We start from the raw sequence: 27,772 nt of genomic DNA on the forward strand, positions 1-27,772 counted from the left end.
AGAGGAGCTGGTTCAAACAGCTCTGCCAGTGAAAGAACACCATGAAACTGTCCAGTATTATTGTTTGAAATCACTATTTTTCTTCAGACTGTGTTTTTATTCAGGGAAGTCCAACTAACAACTTGCTGAAAGAAATGTTATAATAGTTAAATCTCAAATGTGAGTCATCTGTGTAAATCCCCTGCAGTAGAACTCGGACCAGGGTTACAGTGTATACAAAGTATACACTGTAAAAAAAAAACAGTTTAATTTAGGGTAAAATACCTGCAGCTTTGGTTGCCGGAACTTCACCGTAAAAATTAGAGCGAGTGGGTTTTCTACTGTAAATTTGAATGTAAATATGTATGTATGTATGTATGTAATGTAAATATCAGCAAAAACTGTAATTTAGACTGAAAAGTCCCTTCATTTTTTAGGGTAAATATGTCCTTGTGACAATATGGTATTTCTCCATTAATTTCACATGAAAAATTTATATTTTTACAGTAAAATTGTGTTCAACAGTTTTTCAAAAGTTTGTACTATTCCTTGATTTACGGTAATTAAAAGTGTTACTACGGTGATATGCAATTTTTAATTTTATGCCTTATTTCTCATTCAATTTGACAGTGTTTTACTGTCATTTCTAGAGTGCTCTCTCCCATTCTCTCCACTAGATGGCAGTAGAGGAGGTGGTTTAATCTGGGAGATTTTATTTGCCTCAAAAATATGGATCAGCATTTAATAAAACATCTCCTTATTTGGAAGTTTTACTAATTGTTACATTGTAGCTCACTGTTTGTCTGTAGGAAAAGAGTCAGAAATGTATATCCAGGTGTGTTACAGTAGCCATACTACTAAACTATTCAGTATGCCAGAAAAATATGCCAATAAGCTAGCATGCTTTTTGTACAGTATGTATACTGCATGCACCAGCATTTACTTTATGGCAGCTGCAGTACATATTTAAAGGAAAGGGAAAAAGTTTGTGATTTGGAACATACACTGCAAAAAAGGTGTGTCTAAAAACACTAAATCTGAGGGAAATGATCTTGCTGCATGGACAGATAATTTCACTTGACAAGATTTCTTAAATTAAGATTGTTGAATCTAGAAATAAGCATGTTGAATGCTTAAAATGAGAAATTAACTCTTAAAACAAGGTAAATTATTTAACACTTCTAAATCTAAAGTTTTTTTTATCTTGGTAAGAAACAAATAATTGTCAGGTCACTCTGCTCGGGCCAGTTCATCGCTGCTTGCAGCTTTAATTTATCTTGTTTTAAGAGTTAATTTCTTATTTTACGCATTCAACATGCTTATTTCTAGATTTAATAATCTTAATTTAAGAAATATTATCAAGTGAAATTATCTGTCCATGCAGCAAGATCATTTCCCTCAGATTTAGTGTTTTTATCTTGCTTTTAGACACATCTTTTTTGCAGTGTGGCATCTGAGCCAGGCGATGCCAGCGGAGTAAGAAGAAGAAATAGTTTAATAATAAAGAGAAACTTCTGTTGACGTGAGAAACTGGGCAATGACGTGACAGGAGGTTATTTTACACTGGTGAAGCCTCATTCAGAAAAGTGTTTCTATGATTATGATGACGTTTGTTTGTTTATTGGTGTTGGATGAGTACATGGTTTCAAATATTAATTTTGTATGATTGTTATGAAAGTTATGAAAAAATCTAAAGCTGTAAAGATAACACACTTTGAGCATAGAAACTAATATACAACAATATTTAAAAGTGTTCTGTGGGGAGTGGAAGGTGGATATGACTAATCTATAATATGGTACTTTTGGACGAGTGAATAGGGATTTGGGAATAATCAGAATATCAGCGGGATTTTATTCACTTTATTGTTCAGTTTTTTAATTAAACATGTTTGGCACATTTCAGTCTTTCAACAAAAAAACAATTTCAGTGGCAGAAAAGCCATGTGTGCCAATGTTGCTTTCTCCATGGATATAAAATCAGAGAGAGTCTGATTTACACTGACAAGCTTTTGAGTCCAAATAATCTACTAATTGGAAATTCCATTTTCATATGTATCCCTTTAACAGAGTGGTCAGCAGTCAGCTACAACAGAAAAATGCTTAAGACTCATATTGTTGCTTTAACCCTTTTATGCACAACGTTTTTATGTTCTATATCTTTGCAATAAATTATTTCCATCATTCAGTATTCCAGGTTTTCCTCAATTAGTTTGTTTTTGATCATCACACATTCTAATTTTTATATTTTCCTTTATTCATTTTTGAATAAAATCCCTTTTTGTGTCTCTACTCTTCTAATGCACAACATATCCATTTTAGTAGCTTGCAAAGCTAAGTACTTAGCTAACTTCTTGGCTAAGTATTTAGCTAAGTAGCTTGCTAAGCTATACTTAGCTAACTTCTTGGCTAAGTATTTAGCTAAGTAGCTTGCTAAGCTAACTACTGAGCTAACTTCTTGGCTAAGTATTTAGCTAAGTAGCTTGCTAAGCTAACTACTTAGCTAACTTCTTGGCTCAGTAGTTAACTTAGCAAGCTACTTAGCCAAGTAGTTAGCTATGTAATAATACCAAAACTTTTTTTCTGTGTGTTTGAGAAGCAAAATGGAAATAATGATCAGTTGTTATCAAAAACAAGATATTTAAAGAATACTTGGAATATTCAATCATAAAACAAGTTGATATATATATATAAAAAGCACAGAAACACACAGCAGCATTAAATAACATAGGGAATTACAATAGGGTCCTTTTTGACCCATGTTGTGCATTAGAAGGTGTTTATATGTTGTGCATCAAAGGGTTAAGACACTTGAACCAGGATGAAATAGTCGATACTAAACTCCAAATCCTCCAGCCAATAAACACCTTCCAGAAGAGTGACTTCAAATTTCAATAAAAATGTTTTCTGATTGCTTTGGACGGATTACTCACTGATATTTCTTTATTTTACTGTAAAGCCCATTTAAAATGTTCAGCAGTAGCTTTCGCAGCTCTTCTCATTTCCTCCTCCTCCTCCATCCTGTCCATGAGCAGAGTTATAGCAGCAGGTCTTCAGCCGTCTGGCTCCCAGCTGCTCCTGGTGGTGGGTGTAGGGGTGAGGAAATGGGAGCTGAGGATGAGGAGGAGTGGAGGGGGAAGGAGGAGCAGAGAGGCAACTGTCATCTTGGCAACGGCTGGACGGCAGGCAGGGAGACAGATGGTAGCACTGGCTGGATGGAGGCACGCTGGCACCAACCTGCACAACAATTTATATTCAACGTTATTTAGTTTTCATCTAAGAAAAAAAAGAAAACATGAGCATTTATCAGAATTACAATAATCCATTAAATGTCTACCTATTGACCACTATTAAAAAAAGTTGTTGAACTAACCCTGCCACCACCATCACTAACATTAGTAGGCCTATCTGTGAAATTTGCTTCCACTTTAGCTGTGTTTCCTTTTGGGGGAAAGAGTGACCACCAGGAAAGTCTCAGGCCACGCCCTCTCAAATGTTGCTCACTCTGCGTGTCTCCATTACAAAAAGGCCCCCAGAGGAATTTAGAGACTCTGGAGGTGACGTTTGGTTTTCGATCGTTGCGACGGATTAAACACGGGAGACTCAACTGTGGCCACCGTGGCTAACTGTGCACAATGTCAGCAGCTGATCGTAAACAAAGCAGCATGGCTAATTATGCACAGCGTCTCCACTGATCATAAACATAGTGATCATGAATTAACCGGCATCGCTAACTGTGCACAGAGTGTCCGGTGCTTGTTGTAAACAAACAGAGATCGCTAAGTTAACACCTCCTGCAGCAGCAGCACATACACACTGTACTGCTACAGAGCTAACTGTTAGCCTATTAGCAATTTGCAGACTGGACGCTAAGGGGTGAACATCCCCTCTGGCTCTGCAGCTGGGAGAGACTGCTGCAGGAGGACTGTGCCGCTTCAACTCGTTCTTACGGTGCGTTCAGACCGGACGCGTAGCGAATATTTCGCGCGACAAGATTACATACAAAGTCAATGCAAACACGCGAATAGACGCGAATTTTTGCCGGCGACGCGAATGTCGCGGCGCGAATGAAACAACGCGAATTCGCATGAGTTCAATAAATTCAACTTTGGCGAAATATTCGCGTGACGCTGTGTCAGGACAGCCTATCAGCGTTTAGATTCTGGACGACAGTGTCCGAGATACATACATGAGAGAGAGGAGAAAAGAGGCAGGAAGGAGGAGTGGGTCGGCAGGAGGGACAGGAAAAAGGTGGAAGTACTCTGCGGTCCTCTCTCCGTGCTGAGTGCGCCTCCGGATGATGTCACTCACCCAGACACGACGGCGTGTTTTCCGACGTATCTCGGACTTCCAGAGCAGGTACAGGGACGCTATGCTTGTCATGGTTGATGACAGAATGAAATGGAGGCAATTATTTGGCGCTAAATAGTCTCTTGGGCGAAAATTCGCGTCGCGTTACTCGCGCGAGTGACGCGAATTAAATTCAATTCTCGCGCGTATCAACTCGCGCGAGTAACGCGACGCGAAAATTCGCTACGCGTCCGGTCTGAACACACGGTTACTCTTCTTAACGAGCTGCGGGGGCAGGCGGCTCGTTAAGAAGAGTAAGAACGAGTCTCCAAAAGTCTCCAATAACAACAGAAAAAGTCGCTGGATTTGTCGCCAGGCGCTTTTTTGAAAAATAGTCGCTAAGGAGATCTGAAAAGTCGCTAAATATAGCAACAATGTTGCTAAGTTGGCAACACTGCTTCGTCAGCTTTTACAAATGGCACGTGTTGTTGTGGCGTAGAGTACTACGTAAGATCCTGCTTAGCGTTCTCTCCAATCAGTAACCAGGCTTTTTTCAGGGGAGAAAGAAGACCCTGCTCTTCTACAGGGACAGAAAACCCCGACAAAAGTCTGCTCCGGACGGCTCGTATTCAAATTAGGGGCGTTTGCAACCCGTCTCATTCTGGGTATTTGTATATGTGTTTATTTGTAAAAGTCCTATTCCTTTTAACCTGATTAGTGACGCACAAATTGCCACTTAATCAACATGTGTGGCATCAGGACAGGCTCGGCTACAGCAGGTATCATTTCAAAAATGATAACTTGAAATTATTTTAAACAACTCCCCCAAAATATGTGGAATGACTAAAGCAACATGTGCAGTATCAACTTAAAATCTTCTAAATTATAAATAGTAATGGAGATATTCATAAATTACAAGCACAGTGTGAAGCTACATGAAAAAAGTTGCACAAGATTAATCGACTACACAGATAATCAAAGGAAAAGTTTTCGTTACACAAGCATAGTTTCCATGTTTACACATCCGTCTGTTTTACAAGCTGTCACACAAAGAATTTAAGTTAGAGTGTTTCTCTCAGATACACAGAGCCTGTAAATAGAAACGCAGCTTCATAAAATAAACATTGTGTGTAAATCTACAGCATGTAGTCGTCTTATTTGACCTGTGGCGTGTTGCTGCCAGTGTTCCTCAGGTCATCCAGGTCAGTCATCCCCATCTTCCACCTCTGCCATTTCTTCTTTATCTCTGCCTGCACCTGCAAGAAAAATGATGAGTTACAGTGAGAGAAAGAAGAGAGAAGTAGATTTATGATGAAAAATAAATGTAGCTACCTTGGAGGAAGAGGCTAGGCATTTCTTTCAGAGTACCGAAACTGTATTCACTTCCTAACTACAGTATGAACGAGTGAATAAAGAGGAAATATCATATACAAAAAGTTTAAATTCATGCAAAAAGACTGAAACTAAAGACTGAAAATGGAAAGGCAAAACAAGACACCTTTAAAGTAAGAGAATTGTCCACTGAATTGATAAATACATCTGAAACTCCCTCCCGCACTGCAAAAAAAAAATGAAGCTTACCAAGTATTTTCTTCTTATATCTAGCAATAGTATCTTAATTATATTGTTGTGCTTATGTAATTAACTTATTGTTTAAAGACTTCTTTTTGACAATGTGAGCTTTTTCATGCTTTTCAATCTATTCAACGGTTGTATATGGTGAGTTTTTACCTAAAATATTGGTTCCAATTGAGAGTTTTAGTTGCATGTAGTTTAAATGCTATTTAAAAAGCATTTTCTGCACCAAAACATGCTCGTTTCAAGTATTGTTGCTTATTTTAATGTTAGTACAGTTGAGCGTTTCAAGCCACAATTGCTCAAAATAAGTATATTTGGATTTATTTCAAGCCATGATTGGTTTTTCCAGTGCCTAGATATTTTTACTTATTCAAATAATTCTCACAAAGAAACATTTACTTCAGCACTGGCAGATAATTTCACTCGTTTCAAGCATGTATTTGCTTAATTGTAGTTATTTATTTCTTATTTTTTGTTTTGTGTTGGAGGACAATTCAAATCTTAAAAGACATTCTTCAACTTTCATTCTTTCATTGTTGGCTCCGTGATCCACTGTGTCTGCATGTCTCACCTACTGGACACACACACACACACACACACACACACACACACACACACACACACACACACACACACAGAAACACCACTCACCTCCTTGTTGATGAAACAGTAGAGGACGGCTACAAATAAACCCTGTGAAGAGAGAGAATGGATCTCAATGTCAAACCCAACATACAAACACCATGAAATGTGTTTAGGTGATGCTGCTTTTGTCCAGAAAAAGTCTTCCGAGTGCAGATATATTTAGCCTGCACTGTAAAAAAAAAACCCTGTTGTTTTTACGGTAAAAAAAAACAGGAGCTGTGGTTGCCAGAAGTTTTCCGTAATAAATACGGTGCAACTTTTTTTAATATTAGGGTAAAAAGATATTGACACTGTCGATTTCACAGTTAACACTGCCATTTTATTCAATTTTTTACCGTATAAATAAAAAGTTTTTCTCATCAAAATAAATGCTGTTCTGCAATATAATTGACAAGAAAATACTTTATAATTGCTGCATAAATTAAAGGTTTTACCATTAAATATTACAGTATATTTTTGTTAGAGATATGGTGTTTAGTACATTTAACAGTGAGAAAAAGTATTTTTACAAAAAATAAATGCAAAAATTACAGTGATGCTTGTATATATACAGTATATTCTTGTTACACACTCAGTGCCAGTGAATTTTACATAAGAGTAATGTATTTTTTTTTTAAAAATGTAAAAAATACTGTTTTGGCTTATTTACACATTTACGGTGTTTCATTGTTACTGAAACTGAATTAACACATTAATCATTTTACAGTCTTTTACTGTTATGGTTTAGCAGTTTTTCACCATAAAATCTACAGACATTTTTTACAGCTTGGATGGATGCACAAAGTCCTGACTGTACCTGGAAAGAGTTGAGGAAGAGTTGGAAGAAGAGGTTGACGGTGCGGAGGATGCCATCCGTGTGCTCCTCTGTCAGCACTGCAAAGACCACTTCATGGATCCCCAGCAGAGGGATCAGGGCCAGGGTGGATTTGGCAAGTCTGGAGGGAAAGAAGCACAACAGAACTTCTGTTGTGGAGCTAGGTGTGTCTAAAAACAAGATAAAAACACTAAATCTGAGGGAAATGATCTTGCTGCATGGACAGATAATTTACCTTGACAAGATTTCTTAAATTAAGATTATTAAATCTAGAAATAAGCATATTGAAGGCTCAAAATAAGAAATTAACTCTTAAAACAAGATGAATTAAAGCTGCAAGCAGCGATGAACTGGCCCGAGCAGAGTGACCTGACAATTATTTGTTTCTTACCAAGATAAAAAAAAAACTTTAGATTTAGAAGTGTTAGATAATTTATTGTTTGCTATAAATTGCAAACAATTGATTGCTTGTTTTAAGAGTTAATGTCTTATTTTAAGTGTTCAACATGCTTATTTCTAGATTTAATAATCTTAATTTAAGAACTCTTGTCAAGTGAAATTATCTGTCCATTCAGCAAGGTCATTTCCTTCAGATTTAGTGTTTTTATCTTGTTTTTAGACACACCTTTTTTGCAGGGTGGTTTCCATTCAGTGTTTTGCTAAAACACACTCCAGCAGGGTGGATGCTTTGCTTTATCTGTTAGTTGAACACCTGCTTTCCTGTTAATGGACGGTCTCTACAGGAACCAGCTGCCCACAGGCTCTGACCAGGTATAAACTGGTAAAGTGAGTACTTTATCTTCCTGCAGCAAAGCATTGTGGGAGATAAGAAAGATGCTCTGCTTGATGGAAATTATTCTCTTAAATCAGAGCATTTGTGCTAGATAGACATCAGCTTTTGTGTGAGTGTGTGTGTACTGCAAAAAAGGTGTGTCATAAAAACAAGATAAAACACTAAATCTGAGGGAAATGATCTTGCTGCATGGACAGATAATTTCACTTGACAAGATTTCTTAAATTAAGATTATTAAATCTAGAAATAAGCATGTTGAACGCTTAAAATAAGAAATTAACTCTTAAAACAAGATAAATTAAAGCTGCAAGCAGCGATGAACTGGCCCGAGCAGAGTGACCTGACAATTATTTGTTTCTTACCAAGATAAAAAAACCTTTAGATTTAGAAGTGTTGGATAATGTATCTTGTTTTAAGAGTTAATTTCTTATTTTATGTGTTCAACATGCTTATTTCTAGATTTAATAATCTTGATTTAAGAAATATTGTCAAGTGAAATTATTTGTCCATGCAGCAAGATCATTTCCCTCAGATTTAGTGTTTTTATCTTGTTTTTAGACACACCTTTTTTGCAGTGTATTGATCGCTGCTGGCTTTATTTTACATATTTATGCACTAATGTGCTGCATGTCTTCTTTGTTTTTATAATGGCTGTGATCAAAAGGACAGTGAAATTATACTGGATATTCAAGGTTTTCAGAGCTGCCTCAGTCCTATTCCAACACAAATTAAATTAATGTGGAAATTCAACATACTTTCAGCTTTAGACTGAAAATCAGAATACTGACCTTCATTACATCACACAGTTGAAAGCCATGTCAGCCAACAGTCTTTCAGTCACAGATTAGAAGGTTGTATGAAAATATCAAAGTGCTGACATGGCCTCTGTGTACCTCCACCAATGTTACTTCTGCTCTGATGCCTTAATGTTCCACTAAGGAAGTTTCCCACAGTGTTCACATGTCCACCACGTTATCAACGTGACCTTACAACCTTTAGCCTAATTAACTTGCTCACTGCAAATACTACACTACTTAAATCTGCAGCTAAGCTTCTGTACATTCAATTAAGTTACATTAAAGTATAATTCAGGGAGCCGGAAGTATTATAGTTTCATAATTTGTTATGATAATTACATATTAAAAGATCAGCTAGAATCATATTATTGTGGTCAGGATTTATGAGTGAAATTAAATCCTCTGCTTTCCATGTTCTTTTGTAGACTGATATAACATTTGCACTCTGTTTGGAGGACAACAATTTCACGGTAAGTACATTTTAAACCAGCATGGAAGCAAATATAACTCACCACACAAACACTAAAACCCACTTTGCATAAATGCTCACCAAGGACATAAAGAGTACAACACACACACTGCAAAAAGGTGTGTCTAAAAACATTAATAAACAAGATAAATTAAAGCTGCAAGCAGCGATGAACTGGCCCGAGCAGAGTGCACTGCAAATTATCTGTTTCTTACCAAGATAAAAAACACTTTAGATTCTTCTAGATTTAAAAGTGTTAGATAATTTATCTTGTTTTAAGAGTTAATTTCTTATTTTAAGTGTTCAACATGCTTATTTCTAGATTTAACAATCTTAATTTAAGAGCAGCAAGATAATTTCCCTCAGATTATTGTTTTTATCTTGTTTTTAGACACACCTTTTTTGCAGTGTACTACATGTTTGAGTGTTTTTTGTATTTTTCCTCCAGTATTTTTTCAGAGGAGAGGAACACAAATTCCTGTCAGACAGAAGTGTCTTACCTGAATTTGTAGTCGGTGTATCTCATCTGATGGGCTTTTAGTTTGGATACGAGAATCAGAATTATGCGGATAAAGATGACGAAGTTTACCTGAAGAGATACAGAAAATGTACAACCTCTGTCACTGTGTTCAAATGAGATGAGATGATTCAAGTCAGAACAAACAGTGCATCATTAAATGAAATGCTGCAGCTTGAGTTAACACCCACCCAGTCGTCATTCTGTGTTTACAGACTAGGCTGAAGTGATTCACACAGACATGAACAAGGAATGGGAGGAAGGCCAGGTAACATACATTGGAAACAGGTTTTTGTTTGTTAAATACAAATAAGGGAAATAATCTGACCATTCAAGTTAAACAAATCTTACCTGTGTAAATAGAAAAAGCAAGTGGAATATTTATATTACACATTTGAATGTATTTAAATGCAGTTTAAACAAACAATTAATGATAATTAGACCTCTGTCCTCTGTCCATGATGCTGAAATATTCACCAAAATACAAGGTCGCCCATATTAGGGAAAACATATTCAACATTAATTAGTTGCTCATAAGCATGCAAATAAGTAACATATTGGCTCTTAATTAGTAATTATTAAGTAGTTATTAATGCCTTATTCTGCATGGCCTTATTATACAACCAGTAAGACATTAACTAAGAGTTTTCCCTCAATATCCTCAGAATTATTGCTTATTGGTAGTAAGTAAGGAAGTTGTTGTATATGAGTTATGATCAGTTCTGCTTTACTTTGTATGGACTTTATAAGTCTCTACATAGCGGTGAACGAAACCATGGAAACGGCAAATAGCCACCTTCTCCAGACCTTTGAGGTGACTGGTGGCTCCTTTTGGATGATTGGATGAGGATTGGTAGATTGTAATGTCAATCATTACTCTACAAAGTGGCTCACTGTTAAGCTAACAAAGTGACCCATAACAACAAATACCATTTGTAAAAGCTGGCGAAGCAGTGTTGCCAACTTAGCGACTTTGTTGCTATATTTAGTGACTTTTCAGACCCCCTCAGCGACTATTTTTCAAAAAAGAGACTGGAGACAAATCTAGTGACTTTTTCTGGTGTTATTCTTTTAGGAGACTTTTTCTTAGAGAGACTTTTGGAGACTCGTTCTTACTCTTAAGAACTTGTCGAAGTGGCACAGTCCTCCTGCAGCAGTCTCTCCCAACTGCAGATCCGGGGGGGATGTTTACCCCTTAGCGTCCAGTCTGCAAATTGCTAATAGGCTAACAGTTAGCTCTGTAGCAGTACAGTGTGTATGTAATGCTGCTGCAGGAGGTGTTCACTTAGCGATCTCTGTTTGTTTACAACAAGCACCAGACACTCTGTGCACAGTTAGTGATGCGGATTAATTCACGATCACTATGTTCATGATCAGCAGAGACGCTGTGCATATTTAGCCATGCTGCTTTCTTTATGATCAGCTGCTGATGTTGTGCACTGTTAGCAACGGCGGCCATAGTTGCATCTCCTCTGTTTAATCTGATCGAAAACCATACGTCACCTCCAGAGTCTCTAAATCCCTCTTGGGGCCTTTTTGTAATGGAGACACGCAGAGTGAGCCGACATTTGAGAGGGCGTGGCCTGAGACTTTCCTAGTGGCCACTCTTCCCCCTAAAGGAAACACGGCTGTCTGTTTGAATGTGTGTACGTTACCAGAATGGCGAGCAGTATGGGAGCTCGGATTATCCACCAGTGTGCCATTTTCTCATTTATTTCCCAACACCTACAAGCGCAAACACACAAAAATATAATTTGTAGCAAAAAAACTAAATATCCTTAAAAACTAAACTATTGGATGATGTGAAGAAAGAAAAGATGTAAGTGAAGATGTAATTCAAATCAATAGAATAAGGATCAAGATATGAATAATTATGAACTCCTGCACACTGAAGGCATAAACAGGAATTGAAGAGGCATAAATAAAAAAAATGACTCACCTTGTGTTTTCAAAGAGGTAACGTACAATAATCCAAGGCACCACAAATAACACCGGGGCTCCTGACATGAAATAAACATATGTAGAAGTTCACAAAACATCAGCAAGTGAATTCAATCAATTCACACACGATAGAACCTGTTGCATAATTATTTATTTCATTTCTTTTTTTTCACTTCAGCTGTGGGTTTGTGTGACTATTTATGAATGATTGTATGTGTGTGTGTGTGTGTGTGTGTGTGTACCCCAGCCAATGATTAGGTATCCACAGAAATAGCGGTTTTCGGAGAACACCATCAGCACCAGCAGGTTGTGGAGATACAGGCCTTCCACCAGCAGCCAGTAGTAGTTGGCTCCCACACAGTACTGCATCAGCACCTGAGCCACGCGGCAACTGGACACTGCCTGGTGAATAATGATATAAAGTCAAGCCTTTAGAGTATCAATATATCAATACATCAACTATTTCTTCAGTTTTCTAACGGAATCAGTGTCCGGCACAAGGTTATTATAGTTAACGAAAACTAACGAAATAACGAAAACTAGAATTGAAAAAACATATTCGTTAACTGAAATAAAAATAAAAACACGTTTTTTTGTTTTTTAAAAAAGATAACTAACTGAAACTGTATTGTGTGGTTATAAAACTAACTAAAATTATAGTGAAAATGTACTTCGCTTTCATCTTTGTCAACTTTTTTCATACATAATCCAGTGTTTCTACTAAACTTTGTTTATTAAGTTTTTTCACAATAGAACACAGACATACAGGAACACTCGGAACAGAATACCCACCCCAAAAAGTAAAAAATAAATACATATATAGATAGATAAATAATAATAACAATAATAATAATAATAATAATAATAATAATAATAATAATAATAATAATAATAAGTAGATGAATACATCAGACAATATAAGTTAAATATGTTGTAAAAGATACATAAAAAACATAAAGAGGAGAGCATTTTACAGAAAACAAAAATTAAAAAAAGAACAAGCAAAAAACAAACACTGGAGAAGTACAGTCTGATTCTGTTAGTGAACCTGCAGAAACACATGGTAAATATGTTTATTGAGACTGGGATGTCTACACACGAACCAAAATTCAAAACAACCGGAACTGTAAGAATTAATAACCTTATTTGGGCTAAGATGGATAAACCAAAACCAAATAAAATAAAAATGTATTATGACCTCTTTAAATATCGCATCAAACACATAGCCCATTACAAAAAAAACTAAAACTAATAAAAACTAAACTAGAACTAGCAAACTCACTCTAAAAACGAACTAAAACTAACGGAATTTGAAAACAAAAATTCACAACAAAATTAAAACTAAAACTAATGAAAACTACAAAACTATTATAACCTTGGTCTGGCACTATGATAAACTTGATTTGTATGATTGATGCAATGTCAAATCTTATGGTCAAAGTGGAGGCGAGAGGTTGAAAACTGCTATTCGATCCAATGGAAGCTTTGTTTTCTGTGAAGTAATACAACTGGAGACATCCCTGAAGTTATCCCTTTTTACTTCTCTCTCTCCTTCTCTCTTTCTCTCAGGTTTTTCTGTGTTCTGACCTCATCACTGAGCACTTCAGCGACGTCCCTGCTGTCTCTGAACTCAGGAGTGTCTTTGCTCAGCAGAGCGTCTCTGGTCAGGATGGAAACAGCTCGCAGAATGAACGATGCAAACAAGTTAGTGTGGATGTAGTTTCTGGTGCAGTGCAGCTTCCTGCAGACAACACATATGCCATTAAACAGGAGACACACAGGGAGGGACATTTCAGTTCTCCCTGTCTTTAATTTGTTCGAGGAGGTTATGCACAATCGTTCATGGTTAGTACCTGTTGTGATGGTTTTACGCATAATTTTTCTATACACAACAAGAAATTCAGAGAAGCAAGATCTGTGCTCATATTTTTTCCCCTCAAAATGTCTACAGGCCTGACCAAGGCTGAAATACATCTGTATTTAAAAAATAAATAAATTAGAAAATCAATTAAAAATCATCTTTTTAACAGCAACTGCATGATTCATGATGCTTAAAGATGGCACACATATTTATTACTACTACACACAGCCAGTATTTTTTTTATAGAGGTATGGACTGCAATTCTTTTCAGTAAGTAAGAAAAATAAAGAGCTAAAATAGGCTCAAATATTGAAATATCAAGACAGGATAAAACAAAAGCAGAAAACAGATTGTAGAGATGTAGGGATGCCTACCTGAAGAAAAGTAGAATAATTAAAGCCAGAGAGAGACTGGCCAGACTAACACAGTAACCCACTGTGTACATCACTCTGAAGTAGACTAAGATCGTCATCTGCTTCTCCTGCACACAATTCAACCACAGGACACTAGTGGGTTAACAATGTGGATACAAATTAGGTGTGTATGTGTGTGTATGTCTGTGTGTGTGTTCTTGTACTTCCTAGTGAGGACCGGAACACGTTTTTAACCAACAGATGAGGGCATTTTTGCAAAGTGAGGACATTTCGGCTGGTCCTCACTTCTTTAAAGGCTTTTTTGAGATTTCATAATGAAGACTGATAAGACAAAGGAAATAAAGGCAAAATTTACTGTGACCTCTTTTAATCTCCCACCCAACAAATACCCCATTACAAAAAAACTAAAACTAATAAAAACTAAACTAAAACTACAGCATTTCAAAAAAAAAAAAAAAATACTAAACTAAAACTAGCAAACTCACTCTAAAAACTAATTAAAACTAACTGAATTTGAAAACAAAAATTCACAACAAAATTAAAACTAAAACTAATGAAAAATCCAAAACTATTATAACCTTGATAGTGAATTCACTCTTACAATGAGGGCCCTCACAAAGATAGAAGTACAAGAATGTGTGTGTGTGTGTGTGTGTACCTGAGCTTCCTCTTGGCTGTGATCAGCGTCACACTGAGAATGGTCCATCCAGGTGCGGCTGGAGTTGCTGTTGGTCCACTGACCATCAGGACCACACTTCCTCAACACAAAGCCATGTCGCACTACACACAGCACACAGCACAACACACAGCATCAGGATAAAACCAGACCTTTAGTTGGGTCATAAACCTCAATTCCGTGACCATTCTCTGGCTAATATGTTTTGACGACTGATTTGACTTCTATACACCCTTTATAAAAAATTTAGCCCCCATGTCCCTCGCAAAAATGTCGGCATTTTTTGCTAGAGGGCCAAATCCAAAATGGCCACCGGCATCATCTTGAAAAAGTATTTTAAAAGTATTATTTTTACCAGAGCACCTACAGTTGTGTATGAATACACTTTTTGTGGCAAATTGACCATGAGGATTGTGATTCTGACATCATTTTGAGATTTAGGCATCATCTTGGCTTTGAAATCCAAGATGGCCGCCATCTGGTAGAGCGAGAACATCATTTCTAATATACAAATTTACTTTTTAATCAGAGCACCTAGAATAATGCATGAAGACACTATTTTTGGTAAAATTGACCATAAGAATTGTAATTCTGATATTAAAGCCCCACCATGGAGGAATTGGTATGCTCATGATCATAGAAGCTAGTTGTCGAGAGCTGGAAAAAGGACCAATTCAGTATGTTTGCAACTACATCTGTAGCCTACAAAGGTATGCACAATCACCTGAACCAGAGAAATGCTGTTAACCACTGCTGGCTCCACTGCATACAGCGGAAAGACAGATATTAGTGAGTGAGAGTGAGAATGCTAATGAGCAAAGTACAGCTAGTCAACTATCGCTAAATGTCTTACAAATCCTGGACTATCCTGACACTCGTGGAACTTAAGTAGCAAGCTAGCCAACATAGCTATCACAATAACATTGTAAAGAAGCCAAAGAGCACTTATTACTAGCTTCGAACTACAAGAGTGTTAATAACAAACTTGCTAACATTGCTAACGAGAGGTCTTGCTAGCACTAAACCTAGCAAAACCTGTTGTAACTTGCTTACTTTTTTCATGACAAACTAGCAAGTGAATAACTTCCCTAGCACTGACAAGGTAAAATTGTTCCATAGTGTTACATTAAGACATTATTTTGATCCCAAAGACTAAAATGTCCACCATCCGGGAGAGCAAAAATGTACAGGTACATCTAAAAAAAATTGAATATCGTGGAAACATCATATATCGTGGAAACAATCAAGTGAATGAAACATTAGCCTGGCTCTGCCCTACTACATACTTCCGCTCAATTTTTATTTCCCCCTTCAGTACGTTGTCTGGGTCTGTGGTATATTCACAGGTTTTCTTCGGCCAAAAACTTGCAGATCCAATCAGTGAACAGAGGGAGTAGCTAAGAACGATGTTGGCATTCGCTAAAATAAGAACGATGTTAGCGATTGGTTATGGCAGATCCAGAGTGGCTCTGGGCAGATCCAATAGTTTTAAACTTCAACAGAGTACCCGCATTCAAGGAAGTTAACGCTTGGCAATGGAAAGTGGCCTCCGTGCCAACTACTTGGCATATCTAGTGCGCCTTCCCTCCCTGAAGCACCACCCCATGCCAATCGGACATGGATGGGAGTTGGTGAATGGTTATTGTTGCCCTGTCCGCTACACAAGACCTGCTCTTCCAACTCATCTACCTGCATCAAGGCCAGTTGAAGACAGCGAGGAAGACGAGACCCAGTATGATTGTGATGAAGAGGAAAATGATGATGTGCAGAGTAGAATTTCATCAGATAGTGGTGACTCAGAGTCTAGTGAGGCAGAATGCTCTGATTCGGACTAATCTTCTTCTAAACTTTACATTTTTCCCCTCCGAGCTGTTGGCCATCTTGGGTTTTGGGGTCAGAACAATGTCTTAATGTCAAAATTATGTCAAAATCACAATCCTTATGGTCAATTTACCGCAAAAAGTATCTTCATGCATCATTCTAGGTGCTCTGGTTAAAAAATAAATTTGTGTATTAGAAATTATGATTTTTCCTCTACCAGATGGCAGCCATCTTGGATTTCAGGACCAAGATGATGTCTAAATCTCAAAATGATGTCAGAATCACAATCCTCATGGTCAATTTGCCACAAAAAGTTTATTCATACATAACTGTTGGTGCTCTGATGAAAATAATGCTTTTTAAATACTTTTTTAAGATGATGCCGGCGGCCATTTTGGATTTGGCCCTCTAGCAAAAAATGCCGACATTTTTGCGAGGGACATGGGGGCTACATTTTTTATAAAGGGTGTATAGAAGTCAAATCAGTCGTCAAAACATATTAGCCAGAGAATGGTCACGGAATTGAAGTTTATGACCCAACTACTTTGACCACATATAATAAGACATAGATGCATTTATTTACACACATATTATTACACGTATTTAACTCTACTCTAAATCTTAAACTCTGTCCTTGTAAATAAAAGCTGCAATAAACTTCTTCCTTCTTTTATGGAAGTAGAAGTAGAACCCCTTTTGACTTAAGCATATATTGTAAATGTAAAACCAAACTAAACAAATTGTGTCGAGGGCAAGCAAAATAGTGGGACGACCCCAAAAGTCAAAAAGTGCACTAACTTTTTAACTGCTCTTAATTGTCTTTTTCTTCTTTTCTTCTATGTTTTAACTGCATTCTCAACTGCTGTATGTTTTTAATGAAATTCTGTATCTTTGCTGTGAGCCGAAGGCAAATTTCCACCATGGTGGATAATAAAGATTTATTGTATTGTATTATATGTTACCGTACCAAAATGACCAGATTCTTCGTCCAATCCTCTCCTCCTCCATTAGCGAAACACTAATCCATGCTTTCATAACCTCCAGACTGGACTATTGCAACAGCATTCTCTACGGCCTCCCCTCCACCAACCTTCAAAAACTACAATATGTCAAGAACTCAGCTGCCTGATTGCTCATCCAGTCCCGCTCCAGAGAACACACCACACCCATCCTCCAGCACCTTCAATGGCTCCCTATCAGCACCAAGTCCACTTCAAGATCCTGCTCATCACCTACAAAGCCCTCAACCTTCTCCCCCATGAACCTCACAGATCTCCTCCAACGTCACTCCCCCACCTGCAACCTCAGATCTTCTGATGCCGACCTATACTGACCCCCATCACCAGGACCAAGCTCCTCACCGTTGGCGACAGATCCTTCTCCACTGCTGCTCCAACCCTCTGGACCTCCTCCATACTCACATCCACAACTCAGACTCACTCCACGCCTTCAAAAATCAACTCAAAACCTTTTCAAAATAGCTTACAAGATATATACTCATAATGTCATCTCTGTTTATTTTTACTTTTTTCTGCATTTTGTGTTTCTGTGTGTCTAAATTCTGTTATGTTAAGCGACTTTGAGTACATTTTAAAAGCACTATAAAAATCTAATGTATTATTATTAAATTTGTATTTAAATGTCTTCATCCCTACCTTGCTTGTACCAAGGCAGGTACCAGGGGCAGGGCACCTTGACGGTGGAGTTTGGTTTCCCATCTGGCCAGCAGGCGTACATGTCAAACAAACGACCACAAAACACTCCTGAGGAAAGGAGATGGTACAGCGTATTATATTTACATTCAGTATACATTAGATGTGTAAATACTGTTTTTATGTCTAAAAATGCACATTTTTGTGTGTGTTACCTTTGGGTCTGGATTCTGTACTTATCCGAAGCAAACATTCGTCTCTGTAGCGGGTCCATGCCTCCACTGTATCCTTCACTGTCCTCCCTGACACACACTACACACACACACACACACACACACACACACACACAAACACACACGTCACCATTTTATTTGCTTGCTAAACATTTAGCAAGGTGTTTCTATTAAACTAGCATGCGATTGTGTAGGGACTCCTTAGTGTAAAGCATTACAGAACAGTATATTTCTTTCTGTTGTGTAGAAATTTCTATTATTTTCAAATAAGCTTTTAGACTGGTTATTGCCAGACAATTTCACACTCTGCTTCAATATTATGCACAGTAAGACATTCCTTGTTCATCATGAACTGCTGTGTCCTTGGTAAAATGCATCTCTAGGCACATACTGGAGTCCTGTGGAGGAGGAAGAGGATGAAGAATGTGCAGGAGGCCTTCATAACTCAGGTGTGCCAGGGTGGCTGCTGGGAAATCATCTCAGGGCTTTAGAGGACGCCACAGCAGGTCACTGAGAGGTCATCACAAGTCTAGTAGAGGACCAAATGAGTAAAAAGCACTTAATATTTTATTTACATACAAATATGTTGTGTGTGAAAGAAGTGCACAAGGAATATGTAAATCTGATTCTAATAATTCCACTGAATACAAGATGCTAGATTGAATTCAGGAGCCAACTATGTGGTTTTAGGGTAAAAACAAAATAAAAATAATTGAGGAATAAATCAACACATTTACCTTTAACTATGAGGGGCAGCCAGGGACATAATTCAGAATTACCATTCACACACACATATAAAACAAAACAAATTCACACACTATAGTAAAAACCTCACACACTTACAAGTGAAACGCTTTTACAAACACCACTGAAATTTTATGCTGTCTCACACACACACAACTGAAATGCTTTTATACACACAACTGAAATGCTTTTATACACACAACTGAAATTCTTCCACACACACACAACTGAAATGTTTTTATATACATAACTGAAATGCTTTTTTTTTTTTTTTTAAATGTGTTTATTAATTTTTCCTTTTCAACACAGACAAGCAAACACAAAACTTCAACACAACAACGCTTAAGCAACAAACAGTGACTCAGTTACACACAAACAGTATTCATATTGACAAAGTACATAAATAAGAAAATAAAAGGAAATCCCATTATTATGACCTTCCAGGGAATCCCTGTAACAAAATGGAAGATACATCGTATTCCAAATAATTCAAATAAGGTTCCCAAACTTTATAAAATTGGTTTGAGTTTGAATGTAATGCACAAGTCAAGTATTCCAAAGGCACTAAATCAAACAGCACTTTATGCCATCCCCTAACATTTGGATCCTTATTGCTAATCCACTGCAACAAAATATTCTTTCTAGCTGCAAATGTAAGAATACAGAACAGTCTTGGATTTGTTAACCTTACACCTCTAGCAGGTAAGCCTAATATAAGAGACACTGGGTCCATCTCCAACTTTAATCCCAGTATATTTTCAATTTCTGTTAAGACATTAGACCAGTATTTCTGCAGCTTACAGCATGACCAAAGACAATGTGTTAGAGTGCCAATTTCAGTTTTACATTTAAGACACATTGGAGAAACTGAAATGCTTTTATACACACAACTAAAATGTTGTGCTCTCACACACATTACTGAAATGCTTTTATACACACAACTAAAATGCTTCCACACACACAACTGAAATGCTTTTATACACACAACTGAAATTCTTCCACACACACACACAACTAAAATGCTTCCACACACACAACTGAAATGCTTTTATACACGCAACTATAATGCTTTTATACATACAACTAAAATCTTGTGCTCTCACACGCATTATTGAAACACTCATAAATACTACTGAGATTTCAGTGTAACCGGAAGGTGTTTCAGTGTAACTGGAACTCTATGAGTTTCCAAAATAAACCCTTAGTTTTTGTCACTGTGGAGCTGCAGCCATGAACATGTATATGTACCGTAGATGTTTGCTGAGATTTGTGAATATGCAGAATAATTTGTAAATGTGTTTTACACTTAACAGTATCAGACTTTGGACCATCCTCTCTGTGTAACTGGTGAGTCTGATTAGTGACTGCACTCTCAGCCATCAAAGCATACAGAAGGAGCAACATGAAAGACTGCAGAGTAATCCTGTCTCTAATCCTCCTGTCAATACTGGTGGGAAGCTAATGTAACTAAGCGGGAAGTTGTGGGCTGCATGTGATGAGCAGAGCCTGCTGTGGCGTGAGGAGGAAGAGGAAGGAGCACAAGAGGTTTCAAGAGCTTCAAGTCTCCTGCTACCGATACACCAGAAGACTTTGAAAAGATTTGGAAAAGACTCCCGGAAAACTATCAGCTCACACCTGCTCACATCTAAAGACAAGTGTTGAGAGTTTTTAGTTCCAGCCTGAGATTTTAGACAGACTGTGAATCTTGCAGGGTCACTATTTACAAGACTACAACTAGATTATTTTAGCAGTTTTTCCCATCATGCTCTTAGTAAAAACTTACTAAATGTAGGAGAAGCAGCTTTTGGCTCCAGCTGCTCTAGTGTGTGACTCAGTGGTTTGTGTTGAAAAATAAATAAATAAACAACAACAAAAAGAAGAGAAGACGCCACAAAATGCCCCTCACAAAGCTGAAAAAGGGTTTCTGTTTTTATCACATGAAAAGTTGACTATTTTACAGTAAAAAATAGATATAAGGAAGAAAAAAGGAAAGGAACATTTAGAAATGAATTCATGATATACATTTATGCCCTATTTAATTATAATGTATTTAATTGAATATTTATATTTATCAGCTCCATCAACTTTCATTTAGTTAATCACACATTAACCATCAATCAATCAATCAAACTTTATTTATATAGCGCTTTTCATACATAAAAATGCAACACAAAGTGCTTTACAAAAAATAAGAAAAAACAAACAATAAAAATGACAAAACCCACCCCTCCCTCCCCCACATACACATCTGTAAGTATACATACACAAACATGCACACTCGCATTTAGTCATGCACGCACACAAACACACTCAGACTCACACACAGCACATATTGATTGACAGTGTAGAGACATGGCAAGGCACCGAGGATCCAGATGAGGAAAAAGCAACCTGTGGGAGCATCCACACTGAGAGGTGGCAGAGCCCACAGCCATAGAGGACGCCATCACAGAGACCACCAGGACCCGGGGAGACCGAGGCGGACTCCACACATGGTGCAGAGCCGCCCAGCCCCCCGGGCCCAGGGAGTCCCCAAGACCACATCCCCATGGGCAGACCCAACACACCCCCCAGTGAGGAGGCCCCCATGAGGAAACACTGGAGCTAAAAACTAAAAGACTAAAAGACTAAAAGACAACAGGACAGAATAAAAACTAAAAGATTAAAAGACAACAGGATAAAAACTAAAAGACTAAAAGACAACAGGAATTAAACTAAAAGACTAAAAGACAACAGGACAGGATAAAAACTAAAAGACTAAAAGACAACAATACAAGATAAAAACTAAAAGACTAAAAAACAACAGGACAGGATAAAAACTAAAAGACTAAAAGACAACAGGACAGGATAAAAACTAAAAGACTAAAAGACAACAGGACAGGATAAAAACTAAAAGACTAAAAGACAAGATAAAAACTAAAAGACTAAAAGACAACAGGATAGGGTAAAAACTAGAAGACTAAAAGACAACAGGATAGAAAATAAAAGATAAAAACTAAAATACAACGGAAATAAATAAATAAATAAATAAATAGTAAAATAATCAGTTAAAAGCTAGACCAAACAGGTGGGTCTTGAGCCTCCTTTTAAAAACATCAACAGTCTCTGCGGTCCTGATGTCCTCTGGCAGGCTGTTCCATAGGCGCGGGCCATAATGGCTGAATGCAGCCTCCCCGTAGGTTTTAGTTTTAACTCTTGGAATGATTAAAAGGCCGGTGCCAGAGGACCTCAGGACCCGCGAGGGTTGATATGATAAAAGCATATCAGATAGATAAGATGGCCCAAGACCGTTAAGACATTTAAAAACTAGTAAAAGAACCTTAAAATCAATCCTGAAACACACGGGGAGCCAATGCAGTGATTTTAAAACCGGTGTAATGTGCTCCCGGCCTCTGGTCCTCGTCAGTACGCGTGCGGCTGAGTCCATTATTTATTACTTATTTATGTATACATTTATTTATACATTTTAACTGGGTCTCCTTACTGTTCTCTTTACTAAGAAAGATCTAAATATATGACATCACTATATTTTTATTTAGGACCTATAAAAAGATTGAATATCTGATGTCACTTTTTATATTGCTCCATATAAAAAATCCTCCCCAAGGGCCCTGCAATAAATGATTCACAAAGGTCTTAATGTTCTACTTTTGTTGAAATATTTCAGAGAGGTGCTGAGTCATTCAACTACGTATATAGCTATACAGTGTGTGGTGTTGTTGAATTTTTCTGTATTTAACCTATTCTCATTGAATAAAAAGCCACCAGTTTCTTTGTTGGTTTAGTTGTCAGCTGCTTCTTTTGGTTGCATAAGGGCAGATATTTTGGGTCTGGTGACACATGACTTGCTGCTCTCTATGTATGAACCTCTACATGTTTATAATTTTTGTTTGACATGTTTGATACGCAAATGTAGTTTACTGCTGCAATACCGCCCTTAAATCCTGGATGTTTTGGTTTGTGGTGTGGCTGTCATGTTTAACAGATGTTAAATATTAGATGTGTTGTGACAGGAAAGTCAACCGAATCAGCAGGAAGCAAAAAGTTGAAGCACAAGTGTTAAACACAAATTGTTTCATAAAGAGCAAAGGAGCACCTTGCAGATACATTTGCAATTTGATACCTTTGACCTGATTTCATTAGACAGCTTAAAGCTGCATCCAAAAACAAAAAATAAGAAATAAATAACTAGAATTAAGCAAATACATGTTCAAAACAAGTAAAATTATCTGCCAGTGCAGTAAGTACATTTTTCTTTGTAAGAATTCTTTAAATAACTAAATATCTACTGGATAGACACTGAAAAAAACGATGATGTCTTGAAATAAATCCAATTATACTTATTTTGAGAAATTGTTGAATACCCTGACTGAAGTAACATTAAAATAAGCCAGCAATACTTGGAGAATTATTTTAAAATATCGTTCAAACAACATGCAACTACAACTCTCAATTGGAGCCAATATTTTAGGTAAAAACTCACCATATTCAACAGTTTAATAGCTTGAAAAGCAAGAAAAAACTAACAATGTCAATCCTAAAAAGAAGTTTTTAAACAATAAGATAAATACATAAGCACATAATAATACTAATAAATAAATAAGCACATTAAGCTATGGTCAGTAGGTAAATTATACTCAAAACAATATAATTAACATACTATTGCTAGATATAAGAAATACTTGGTAAGCTTCATGTTTTTTTGCAGTGTAGCAGTTTTTTTAGATGTACTCTGTAGAGCTTTACAGTATTTTATTGGTGTTTTTACATGTTTAAAAGTGTGAATTAAGAGAAATATCTCAGATTTTCCAAACTGTTTTTGCAGACTGCACAAGAATATATTTCTGAATAGAAAGATAAAAGCTTTCTCTTTTATTAAAATTAAATATAGCTATTTGTCACTTAACTTTTTCATTTTTATTCATATTTATCTTAATCAAAGTTTCACACAGCCTAGTTCCATGTTTATTAAGGAATTTATCACATAATTATGAGATTTACTGGTAAGTTCACATTAAGTTAGCAATTTGTTAATGAGATAAAAACCTTACACAGTTTGTTTAAAAGCAAAGTATGATTAAAAATGACACTGCCAGTAAAGGAATCATTAATGAAGCCATTCATACAAATGTAATTTCAGAATAATTTCAAATTAGATCCTGGAAGATAAATAATGTAAAATGTATTGATGAAAAAAGGCAGAGAGATAGAGAGCAGTAAATGAGTAGAGAAGAGAGGTTGGTCTGTCAGCAGATAAGAACTATATTTACTGTGTATTCTGTATGGACTGTATGCTGGCAGAGCAGGTTTGCCTTGAGCAAAATGTACCAGGAACATGAACAGATGTAGGAAGAAGGATGTCATGAAGGAGGCAGAGAATCAATTACCAAATCTGTCATGTGGAACCTAAATCTACAAGACTTGGAAGGTTATTTTAAAAATAACATGTATCTGCTGTTTTTGAATATGCTTAAAATAGTGATTTTCTTTTAAAAGCAGTAATGGCTGTAATTGAGTTTCTCCATATCAAAGGGGGAACCGATGTCACTTAGCTGCTGCAAGCATCTAATGTCCAAGTCATGTTCACATTCACAACTGTATGACATTAAAAACTTTGACTTTAAAAACTAGCATTTATGGTGCACTGTAAAAAACGTTTTTAAGGTAAAAAACAAAACAAAAAAACCAGCAGCTGTGGTTGCCAGAACTTTACCGTAATAAATACGGTGCAACTTTTTCTAATATTAAGATTGCCATTTTATTCCATATTTTACTGTAAAAAATAAAAAAAAACATATATAACAGTATATTTTTGTTACAAACATAGTGCCAGTGTATTTGACAGTGGAGTAATGTATTTTTTTTTTTAAACTGTAAAAAATACTGTTTTGGCTGATATATACATTTACAGTGTTTCATTGTTACTAAAACTGAATTAACCCATTTATAATTTTACAGTCTTTTACTGTCATGATTGAGCAGTCTTTCACTGTAAAATCTACAGACATTTTTTACAGTGTGTAAAGTGGCTCTCTACAAAACTGGAGACTTCATCATAAGGGAGACATGAAGTGATAAAGAAAGAGGGTCCTACATGTTCAGTTAATAGTTCAGTTTAAATATTTATTTATATATTTTTTTGAAAATATTGTTGTCTACAGTGAAAATTATTTTGTGTTGGTCTTTTTCTTTATTTTAATTAAAGAGACTCACACACATTTGTCACATAATAACACCTAAGTTGTTCTAAGTGCCTCCATCTCCCTGTTTAATTAGGTTTAAATTTCCACTGTTTCCTCTCCAATGAGACAACTCCCTCCACATTCGTCGTTAATGTGAAGAGGGGAAAATGTGTGTTGCATAAGGAGAGAGTTGGAGAAACATGTTGGTGCTTGTTGAAAGGACAGAATGATGATGGCCATTAAACTGATCAAATGAGGTTCACTTCACTGACAGAGCATAGAGTGGGCTGCATGGCATCTTAGAAAGGAGTGAAGCTTGCACTGTCGGACTGTGATGATGAGGAGGATGCCAAATATCTATCATGTTTTACAGAAGCAGCAGGGCAGCAGCCTTAATCACCACAGCTCCATTCTAACTCATAAGGTCCTTTTTATCCGCAATGCAGAATTAGCTGAGAAACACTTTTTAGCCCTGTTTCCTTTAGGGGGAAAAGTGTCCACCGGGAAAGTCTCAGGCCACGCCCTCTCTAATGACCGCTCCCTCTGCGTGTCTCCATTACAAAAAGGCTCCCAGAGGGATTTAGACACTCTGGAGGTGACGTATGGTTTTCAACCATCGCGTAATCGCTTAGCGACAGTTTCGACCGTGATCTGTGATCACATACGCGACGGATTAAACACAGGAGACGCAACTGTGGCCCTCAGCAGCTGATCATAAACAAAGCAGCATGGCTAATTATGCACAGCGTCTCCGCTGATCATAAACATAGTGATGGTGAATTAACCGGCATCGCTAACTGTGCACAGAGTGTGTGCACAGTTAGCTTTTTGTAAACAAACAGAGATCGCTAAGTGAACACCTCCTGCAGCAGCAGCACATACACACTGTACTGCTATAGAGCTAACTGTTAGCCTATTAGCAATTTGCAGGCTGGATGCTAAGGGGTTAACATCCCCTCCGGCTCAGCAGCTGGGAGAGACTGCTGCAGGAGGACTGTACCGCCGCCCCCCGCAGCTCGTTAAGAAGAGTAAGAACGAGTCTCCAAAAGTCTCCAATAACACCAGAAAAAGTCGCTGGATTTGTCTCAAGTCGCTTTGTAGTGGAAACAGTGGAAAATTATTATTATATAAAATAGTGGAAAATTATTTAAAAACAGTAAAGAAATGCATCTACTGTCAAGTTGATTTGTTTTACATTTTCATTTTCTCAACTTGTTTAATTAAGTGTTTCCTTTAATTCGTCACTCATCTATTTTGTTTCTTTGAAAGGAAACAGATATTGTTTCCTGACAGACGAGCTCTTTGGTCTTGTGTCATCTTACTTTCCTGCAAACTAGAGCTGTCACCCCATTAATAGATACAAGAAAGAAAGAAAGAAAGAAAGAAAGAAAGAAAGAAAGAAAGAAAGAAAGAATAAAAAAGAAACGGTTATGCCAACCGTTAGCCAACGGTTATGTTTATGTAATAACTTAAGCTGTGTGTGTGTGTGTTTCTCTTTTGTATCATTAAGTACACACTGTAATTGAAATATGCAACAACCTCTTTCAATAATTGTAAGTCGTCTGTCTTATATATTGTGACAAATGTGTATTTCAAGTTATAGGTAATGTCTTAAAATACTCCCAATTATTAATTAATTGGTGATTAAAATGCTCTTTTTTATTTTTACATTGACTTGTGTCTCATTGGGACACCTGTGCTATTTAATTAACACGTTTGTTTTATGTATTAATTCATATCCCTCCACATGGAGGTGAATAGGGTTTTAATGCTGGACTCACAGCGACTCCTTCTGGACCTAAGCATATTTTCCATGTTGTTCAATGTCTAACTCTTCCCCCACTTTTAATTGGCGGAGGACAGAGGCTGTAACCCTACATGTGTCTCTTTGCACAGCATTGAGTTAAATTGGTATCCACATGCTTAAAAAAAACTGTGAAGTCATTAGAGGTTTTGTTTTCTTGTTTACATTTGTTTGTGTCTTTGTGTTTTTCTGTCACTTCCATTCCCTCTACTAGACTATTACCATGCTTACATAATCCCAACAGAACACCAGTCACATTATCATGCTGTAATAAACAACAACAATAAACAACTTCCAATTATCACTCAGAGAGAAAACAAGCCATACCAGACACTGTAAACACTGTAAACACTGTACAATGGTCAGAGAACACGGGGAAGGCTGTTTGGTCAAAAACATAAAAACATAAAAGTAGAAATGTGAACCTTACCTTGAGGAATTTCACCTTTTCAATGTTAAAGTCTGCAAACAAACTCCAGCGGTGCAGGAACAGAAATATTGTCTTAAATGTCCTGAAGTGTTCCGAGGACAGTTTCATTTAAGATCATTAAAGACTCCAGCAGCATGAAGGATGACAGACCAGATCACGGAGCTCACAGAGACAG

The 27,772-nt window shown here is 37.0% G+C and overlaps 1 protein-coding gene across 1 annotated transcript; it reads right to left on the reverse strand.

Annotated features, from left to right (window-relative positions):
• Positions 1-5,420: 5,420 nt before the first annotated feature.
• Positions 5,421-27,772, reverse strand: gipr (gastric inhibitory polypeptide receptor). Its single transcript, XM_059330456.1, has 14 exons — positions 27,598-27,772; positions 18,829-18,966; positions 18,420-18,516; positions 18,208-18,315; positions 14,714-14,835; positions 14,056-14,162; positions 13,408-13,561; positions 12,063-12,222; positions 11,819-11,879; positions 11,535-11,604; positions 9,863-9,951; positions 7,286-7,424; positions 6,496-6,537; positions 5,421-5,522 (listed from the first exon to the last, which is right to left on the reverse strand). The coding sequence occupies exons 2-14, from the start codon at positions 18,877-18,879 to the stop codon at positions 5,421-5,423; spliced, it is 1,302 nt and encodes a 433-aa protein (XP_059186439.1). The 5' UTR covers positions 18,880-18,966; positions 27,598-27,772.

The sequence above is a fragment of the Centropristis striata genome, chromosome 4, assembly GCF_030273125.1.
Source record: "Centropristis striata isolate RG_2023a ecotype Rhode Island chromosome 4, C.striata_1.0, whole genome shotgun sequence".
NCBI classification, from domain to species: Eukaryota; Metazoa; Chordata; class Actinopteri; order Perciformes; family Serranidae; genus Centropristis; species Centropristis striata.